Source organism: Dioscorea cayenensis, chromosome 10 (assembly GCF_009730915.1).
Source record: "Dioscorea cayenensis subsp. rotundata cultivar TDr96_F1 chromosome 10, TDr96_F1_v2_PseudoChromosome.rev07_lg8_w22 25.fasta, whole genome shotgun sequence".
Lineage (NCBI taxonomy): Eukaryota > Viridiplantae > Streptophyta > Magnoliopsida > Dioscoreales > Dioscoreaceae > Dioscorea > Dioscorea cayenensis.
Window position 1 is genome coordinate 21,801,869 of NC_052480.1, and position 9,901 is coordinate 21,811,769.

Sequence of the window (9,901 nt, forward strand, 5' to 3'; positions counted from 1 at the left end):
CTAGGAAGCGTCTGGTGCCTAAAGAAGCACTGGTGGTCTGCCGTTCTCTGCGTCTCCGGATCTCCAGCTCTTTGATGAGCCCATAGTTGATCCTGGCCTTGATGACACTGAATCCGAAGATGAAGGCGCTGATGATAATCAAGATCATGGTATAACACAAGGTTGTAGATGATGATTTTGTGTCATTTTTTTTTATGTTTTAGTATGCTAACTGAGCTATTTTAGTGTTTGAAATGTGGATGATGTTTTCTCTATGTTTACTTTCCCATTCATTTGGTTTTTGACATTGTGCTCTTTTCTGATATTGTTTCTCTGGCTGGTATGATGTGTTCTGTTTAAGTGAGAAGTCATGGAGATGTGCTTACTTTTATAACAAATGTAACCAACACTCAAGAGAAGATGGTAATCAATCATCTTTTCTCATTCTTTTGTTAATTAAATTTAATGGTCACCAAGATGTTAATTAAAAAAATATATAATTAAAAAATCTTGAAATCCAGCATCTTCAAATACATTTAACCATATACTAGATTTGACTCTTTTGTATTTTCAAATATAGGAATTTGCAAATACACTGTAATTATAAATCCACTGCATTTTTAACTACATTTAATCAAACACGACCTAAAATAGCCTTTCATCACTTATTGCTATACCTCTTAAGAATATACAGTGATGTTTTAAAAATTTTTATTATGATATCCTAGTACAATATGTGACAAATATTTTCATAATCTATTATGTGATAATCAAAGAAATTCCACAAATTTTTAAAAGTTTATTTCATATTTAGTGACAATTTATAGTATTTTATGGTAAATGTTTTATAATTATAAAATATGTGACACATCATAAGTTTGTCATATAGAAATCATTATTGCTTGACGAACATGTGAATAGTCACATTAACCTTTAATGATAGAGAAAAGGTGTCGAAACTTGGTGACGGCAAAAAAATATCATTGAATTTCATTGGTAACAAAAATATGTATTTTTTTTACATTATTATATATGTTAATAATTCACAAATATGTTGGAGAGTATCAAATATTCTTTCAGACCATAAACTCTAGATTACATAGTGAACCAATAATGGAAAATCTAATACTTAGAAATAGAAATCATGTTTAAAAAAAAAAATGAAACTAAAAATTCAACTCCAAGACTTTCAAGAAGAGGTGAAAGCACTAAAATAAATGATCAAAGAACACAGGCAACAAAGAATGGAAAAGCTAAAATTCTTCCCCGAAGCAATTTCAAATGTGAAGCAGATTATTTTTAAGATAGTAATTAATGATCAATATGAATTATTCATAGTTGAATAAGAAATATTAAGATGATATAATATTTTTTTTGGGGATTAATTTTTTTATAGGTCACTAAGTTTTGAACTTATTCTTTTCCGATTATCAAGTTTTAATTTGTATTGTAAAGGTTATTCAAGTTTGATTTCGTTTCACCGGGAGGTTACCCGCAAGTGACCACATCCATACTACTGATGTGCATGCCGGAAAAACAAAGTCAACACAGCTCGCCACGTCCTTAGTCTAAGATGGAGCCTCCACGTCAGCTGGACTGTTCACGTCAGCAGAGTTGGTAACCATTTTGATACTAAATGAAAACTTAGTGACCGAAATGAAATAACAAAATAAATTTGCCATGGAAATATATTTTGTTATTTCATTTCGGTCACTAAATTTTCATTTAGTATCAAAACAGTTACCAACTCTGCTGACATGGACAGGCCCGCTGACATGGAGGCTCTATCTCAGACTGAGGACGTGGCGAGTTGTGCTCACTGTGTTTTTTCTGGCATACACGTCAGCAGCATGGAAGTGGTCACTCACGGGTAACCTCCCGGTGAAACGAAATCAAACTTGAGTAATTTTTACGATACAAATTAAAATTTGGTAACCGGAAAGAAATAAGTTCGAAACTTAATGACCTATCAAAAAATTAATCTTTTCTTTTGGTGAGGGATCGTCATCTGTTGGTTAATCAATTGACTTTTCTATTTAATTTATATACAAATATACTTTAGTATATGCTAATATACATAATTTTATAGTACATACAAAAATACTATAGTGTATACCATATATTAAAATATATATCATAATAATATAATATACTATATAATGTATACGAACAAGTGTTTATGCTATTAATATTTATGTGTTTAATAAATAAATATATTTTTTATAGTATATCTTTAGTATATATACAAACTATATAAATCGAAAGACGTCTGTAGATTAGTTGTTGGATTTAAATTCAATGTTACACATTTTCTCTACAATGCCCAATGTGATGTACATGGAGTTCCCACATAATGATGCATTTACAACCATTAGATTAACATTCAAACAGTGTACATGCAATCTTGATCGTTGACTCGCATTTGCATGCCCTGAAATTAATAAATAAAAATCCAAACCCCACCTTCAGTGTGAGAATACTATTCATCACCCACTTATGTGCCTCTCTTCTAGTCTCTCTATTATTTTTTTTTTTTTCCTCTGTGAACGTTATCCACATGAATATTTTGCCAACACAAAAAGCCAAATATCTCTTCATTTAGCATGGAAAAAACATAACAAAAATTGGCCAAGTCATAGGAGTTGACCCCACTAAAAGGGTAAGTCTACATAAGAGGTGCCTTGAGCTTGAAGAACCCTCCTCCACAGGGAATATTTTGCCTACACATAAACCAAATATCCCTCATTTAATATGGAAAAAAGAAAAACAAAAATCAATTGGCCAAGCTTTAGGAGTTGACCCCTAAGTCTACATGAGAGACGAGGTGTCTTGAGCTTGAGGAAATCCCCCTCCCTTAATAAAAAGGGACATAAACCTTTGGCTTGGGCATCAGAAAAAACCTAAAAAAAAATCCCTCAGAAAGCTTCTAGCAAGCCCGGAGACTGTAGGTTTATTTATTTATTTATTTTTTTTAGTATGTTTATTATGAATGTATAAAGCATGATTTCTATCTCATCTTTGCCCCAAAATATTTGTGTTCTATTTCTAGAATAATTTTGAAAATGAAGAATTGATCTTGACACATATATACATTCTATTAATTTTACTTCACAATATTTTAAATTCTTTATTAGCTTCCATTTACTTTATTTTGATTGTGCTTTTATTTTTTTAAAAAAAGAGTGAGTCGCACACCACCCTTTTTGTCTCAAGACATTAATTTTTAACATATAATATATAATATGTTGTATACTTACTAATAATAACATTTTTATTTTTATTTTTGTTTTTATTTTTTATATTTTTTACTTCATATGTATATATATATATATATATATTTAGTTTCATACATATATAGATATAGATATAATTTTCTTTATTTGTATTTTTTATTATTTATGTATTATATCGTTAATTAGTGTTTTATTAAATATACATACTATCAATTCTATCCTCCGTCTGCTTGATTTTGATTGGTCTCTCCTTTTGTTTTTTTTTTTGTGGCTTGGAGTGGGTACCACTTCACCTCCTTCTCTCCAAAAACATATTAATGTATATAATAATATATATACATATATAATATGTTGTATACTTTATTATATATATATATATATATATATATATGATATTTTAATGTTTGTATGGTTTTTTTCATTTTTATTTTTATTTTTATACATATATGGATATAGATATGAGTTTGTTATTTTATTTCTGATTTTGTTATTAAATTTTATTGTTTTTATTTTTACTATATATTTACATATACAGTTTTTTGTTTTAATTGTTTCCATACATACATATGTATGATTTTATTTATTTTAATTTTTTATTTATATATTCTATTACTAGTTATTGTTTTATTAATTTTATTTAACGTATTTTTATATATTGTGTTTAATAAAAAAAATAAAAAAAAATGAAATCATAGCTCTTATTAATTTTTAATAATAAATGATAAATAAGACTATATATTTAAAGTTATAGATAAATAAATAAATAGATTTACTACAACGACCTCATTAAAATAAAAAAAATCATAAAGTTTGCATTGTTAGTGCGGGCATAATAACGGCTAGTAATACTATTAATATATATATATATATATTTGGTGTGTTTGTTATTGTTTTAAGTTTTTTTCCAGTTTACTATTTTAAGTTTTTTTCCAGTTTACTATAAAGTAGTTTTGTTTTTTCAAATAATATATATATATATATATATATTATATATATATATATATATATATAAAGAATTAATGTTTGGTTTTTTTTGGGTTTCTTCAAGGTTTTCTTTTTGGGTTATTGTTATTAACAAGTAATATTATATGGTTAATAACTTATTATTATTATTATTATTATTATTATTTTTGTTTAATTTTAAAGTTTTCTTGGATTTTTAAAAAATGATATATTATATGTATATAATAATATATGCACTGTTAGTAGTACTATTGACGCAAATATATGATTTGCAGTTGTTGGATTTGAATCTAACGACGGAAAGATGAACGCCCATAGAATTTAGTTCTACGGACATTTGTAGAAGAAGTGTTTTTTTTTTTTAATTAAAAATGTCTACTATGAGTTTAAGTGATCTTCTTTTTTATCCAAAATGTTAAACAGGCATAGGAAAAGATGACAGTGGTTTTGCCAAGGTTTATAGTCATCAACTTCAATGACAACGATGAGAAGGACGACAAGAGACATTACATGGGCTACATCAATGAAAAAGGGAAAGAGTACAATGGGTACCTTGCATTCACTGAAACTCAGGCTGTGAGTGCCTATGCCAAATTTGAAGTGGAGACTGCTGATAGAAATGGTTTGGTGCACATAAGAAGCAGTCAAAACAACAAATACTGGGTACGAACCAAAGAGAATGACAACGGAGGAAATTTGGCCTGGATTACTACTACTGCCGAAAAGCCAGAGAACGACCAATGCAAGGAGTCTTGTACGTTGTTCAAGTTTATCATTGAAGATGCTACAACAAATATGTATCGAATAGTACATATCCAATCAGGATGCTATTTATTAGCAAAGTGGCGGGCATCAAACTTTCCTTGCTTTGTGGGAGCAAATGATAAAACTTGTCAAGAATATGAAAATGACATCTTCAAAATTATTGATTGGGACTCTTTGGTGATTCTACCAAAGTATATGGCATTCAAAGGAGATAATGGTCAATATCTGTGCCTTCGTCAGATCGAGGGATACCCATATTTGCAATTTTCAACTGATGATATTGGCGATTCAACTGCAGCATTTGAGAATTTCACTACTGAAAATGGAACCATTCGCATCAAGTCCACTTCCAACAATGAATTTTGGAGGCGCAGTCCGAATTGGATTTGGGCAGATTCTAACGAGAATAGCAACAATAACAAGGATACCTTGTTTCGCCCCATTAAAGTTGACTATCAAACTATAGGTCTTCTCAACTTGGGTAACAATCATTTCTGCAAGCGACTAACAACCGAGGGAAAGACAAGCTGCCTTAATGCAGCTGTCCCCACTGTCACCAAAGAAGCCAAGATAAAGGTGGAAGAGCCTGTTTTGACAAGGAACATTTATGACGTCAAATACGATATGGAGAATTCAAGGGTTTATGATGAAACAGTCCTTGTCGTGGCTAAGAATTCTGCCACCAATAATACCCAGCAAACCTCAAGTTTAGACGTGAAGCTCTCCTACACAAATACTAGGACTAGCAATTGGAAAACTATGCTTTCCCTGAAGTTGGGAATGAAAGCCATCATGGACTTCAGTATTCCACTCATTTTTCGATGGAAAGATTGAAATTTCTGGTGAAGTTCAATCAGGAGTCGAGTGGGGAGAGACCACAACAACAATTACTGTATTGGAGGTTGTACACAAAGTTGTTGTGGCACCAATGAGTAAGGTGACCGTCTCTCTAATTGCAACAAATGGTAAATGTGATGTTCCCTTCACATTCATGCAAAAGGACACACTTTACAATGGGAACACTATCACCACTGAAGTGCAAGGCGGCACTTACACCGGTTCTAATTTCTATAGCATCAAATTTGAAACCAAGCAAGACAAGATCTAAATTCAGTGCACTGTGTGTTGTGTACGCATCCAATAAGCCTTTATGGAAGATATGTTTCTTATATATTACTAATCTAAAATAAAACATGCGTGGTATGCACCTAACCTAGCTCTTGTCATCGTACGTATTATGATTTTAGTATAAATAAACTGTTTTTCCTTGGTTATTTAATTTTTTATTTTTTCTAATATATATATATATACAGAATTCATCATCTGTGGAGGTGTGAATGAACGAAAGTGGGGCCGGGCCGGAATGGAACGAGTGTGTTTGAGGTCAGCAACATCCTAGCTGGTTAAAGGGGGCTCTAAAGTAGAGATGGGCATAGCTGATTAACGAGCAAGCCCTACCTAGTGGATTCGGATCGATCTCTAGTTGACTGAGAGCCATCCTACCAGCAAGTTTTTTTTTTAAATATTATCTTATTATTTTGACTCCGAACTCAAAATAATTTAAACTAACTTTAAAAAAAATTAGTTGAAGGGCTTGCATTTAATTTGTTTTACAATCAAATTAAGTTGCCTAATTAATTTTTTGAGTATAAGAGAAAATTGAAACTCACTTAATTCTTTTACTTTAAATTTGAGTTCCCAGCCACTTACTTATTCGTTACGATCAGGGTCTATTTTGAGCTCAGCTTTGATCTTGATCTTTGAAGGGCTATTATTGTTGTACTCATCATGTAGTTAGTAAAAAAAAACTCACTAATTTTAGGACTTATCATCTTTGTTTTTTATTGTTGAACTTAAGCACACTTCTAATCATCCAAAAAACTTGTATTTCAATATTTAATGCTGATAATGAAAAAAATGTTGTGTCTAATATGTTTGCACTTGCATTGAATATTTGCATACACGCTATTGCAGACATATGACTTGTAAAAATATTTTTTACAACTAATAAAAAGCATGGTACAAGTTTTAATTACCTTCCACCAAGCAAATTGAGGTATATATCCATGTTGATATTCTTAGTAAATTAGAAGGCATCGTCTAAGTAAAGTTGACATTCAACTATTATATATATATATATATATATATATATATATAAACAAGAAATGTGGCCCAATTGGACTTTCATTTTCTTAAAAAGAGATCATGGGGTCAATTCCCATAAGTCGCAACTTTAAAATTTTTTTTTAAATAAAAAAATGGTTTACTCATCCGGCCACGGGTTGGGATAACCTCAACTCATAACCGGGCCTGTTATAGTGACGGCCAATTATAGGTTACGAACCTAAGCCACCATGTTGGCTGACCCAACAAGTTTAGCCAAGTTGATTCCCGGCTAGGCCAAATGTCAACATGTGTCTCCTCTACTAAAGTCATTGCATTTGTCAAAACGTAGGTAAACATCTTGAATGGGTACCATACTAAGGTCAATTTTCACTTTGAGTATCAAACTTGAATTTGTATCATTTTGGTTATCTAACTTCAATTTGGTTTCACTAAGAGAGTTTTAAGGGGTTTTTGAGATGAATTTGAGTGCTGGTTGCCAAAATTGTCTCGTCAGAAGCAATTCCCAGTGTCATCTACTGATGTATACATGCCACATCATCAACGATGCCCATCTAGTCACTTTTTATGCAAATCAACCATATCTACACGTAGATAATAAGTGGCTATGTGGACATTGTTTATGACATGGTTTGTATGTGTCAGCAAATGACATGACAAATTGTTGTTGATGAAGTAATTTCGGTAGCCATGCCATCAAATTCCTTTTGAAAACTCCTTGGTATGCTTTCGACGAAACTAAATCGAAAGTTGGATAATCAAAATGATACAAATTGAAAATTGAGGCTCAAAGTAAAAATTAGCTATAGTACAATACCCAATTAAAATATTTACCCGTCAAAATGGCTTTAGGATATCACATAATTGCTTAGTCATCATATGAGAGCTGATTGTTATTAAATGGCTATATAAAGGCAAAAAAAAAGGAGTTTTTGAATTTTCATAGGACCTTTTGCCAATGGAGCAGAAATATGCAATGTAAGTAACATAATTTTTTTAATGCAATTCTTTTAAACTACAAACGAGTTATTTAAATTAAAAAAATTATTAAATAATAATAATAAAAGTTAATTTAATTTTAAAATATTTATGTATATCTATACAAACAAAATAAACGTTATAAGTGACAACCAAAATATGAAAAACAAATCACATGTGATTGGCCTATATTTTTTTAAAATATTGCTTGTTATAATAATAATAATAATAATAGCATGAAAGTACTCAAAAATCCCTATAAAGTCTGCACTTTCACAATAAATCCCTCCAAGTTTGCACTTTCCTTCAAGGTCCCTCTTTTATTGGGCTATTCCTTTTTAATCCATATTCTTCAAATGGTGTTAAACATGGGGTTAAATGGTATTGGAAATTACTTGATTACCCCTAAGTGGAGAAACACAAACCCAGGTGCATGAAATGACATTTTTGCCCTCTGAACAATAAAATACCTTTTTACAAAAAACACCCTTAATTATTTTATTAATTCTCTTCCCTACAACAACCTTTTCTCATATTGAAAAAGGATGAAATTGGCTATGAATTATAATTTTTTTTAATTAAAATCATGTTAGAGTTTGAAATAAAAATAAAAATCTTATTTTTTTTTATTAATTGACACTTATTTAAAAATAAAATTTCCTTTTTATCACTTTAATTGTCACTTATTTTTCTAACTTCAGTTATACCTCTTAAGTTAGAAAACTCAAATAAAGTTTTTTTTTAGTTATTGACTAAATTGATATTTTCCTTTATTTCCCTTTAATATTTTGAAATTGTTTGTAAAATTAGTTTACCTACATAATATACAATTAATAAAAACTTGATTTTTTTTATTAAAAAATGAAAAATAATCATTTAGGGAAAAAAAGCACTCACACTTCTTACTTTAGAATATAATAATGTCAACTAAAGCAGATGTCAATATAGCCCTAAAATAATGCCGAATTTTACATAATTATGTATATCTACAATCATTTTCTGTGCTTGCAACAATATTTCTTATAGGGAAAATTAATTATAGGTTCTGAAAGTTTCAAAACTTCCCAGACATATCCTCTGACATTGAGTTTCAAAAATTAATTATATATATCTACTATCATTTTCTACTTGAGTCTCTTAGTAGTTTGAGAAATGATAAACCAGAAGGCGAGGTGCTTGCACTGTTACCATATGAGGGTCCAGTAGAGGGTCAGGTCTACCGTGAGGTTCAAAAGAAGCTCGAAATAGGTTTCCTCCCAAAGAAGAATAACTATGCAGGTTTCGGTAGGCTAAACCAAATTGAACAAGTATCCATCTCGATCTACCTGAATATCCATGTTGACAGGTAATTTTTCTCTGTGTATGATATGAATTTTTTATATTAATCGGAGTTTATGAAACATTTGTGTATTATTATCCTTTCATATGTAAGTTTAATGTTTGTTGTTTAAACATTAGGTTTTCATGTGTATATTTAATGTTTCCTGTGAAACAAATAACTTTCATGTGTAGAATATGTGTTTCATGTGCATTTTTATTGATTCCTGTGTTATGGTGCCATACAATTCAGTCATTTGGAGTAATGAGTATGGGTATACGACGGCCGCCCGTGTGCAACTTCAGTTTAAAGGAAATTACACCACGGTAGGCTACATGAAAGGGTGTGCCATTGCCCTGATCATCAGGTTCTATGATGTGACGTGTAGTGTGAAAAAACTCGGTTGGGACAGTCACCTCATAGAGTCATATAATGTGTTACGAGGAGACCAGTTTCATAAAGGCCGCATCTATGTACCCACTATTGAAATCACTTAAAGGAAAACATGTAAGTGTGCCATCTTTCTGTGTGAAATGTTTGC

General features: G+C 30.6%; 1 protein-coding gene across 1 annotated transcript; it reads left to right on the forward strand.

Annotated features, from left to right (window-relative positions):
• The first annotated feature begins 2,834 nt into the window (after positions 1-2,834).
• Positions 2,835-6,491, forward strand: LOC120270144. Its single transcript, XM_039277168.1, is given in 4 exon segments — positions 2,835-2,923; positions 4,599-5,736; positions 5,738-6,140; positions 6,254-6,491. Coding segments are annotated over 2 exon segments (1,437 nt in total). The 5' UTR covers positions 2,835-2,923; positions 4,599-4,610; the 3' UTR covers positions 6,049-6,140; positions 6,254-6,491.
• Positions 6,492-9,901: the final 3,410 nt, after the last annotated feature.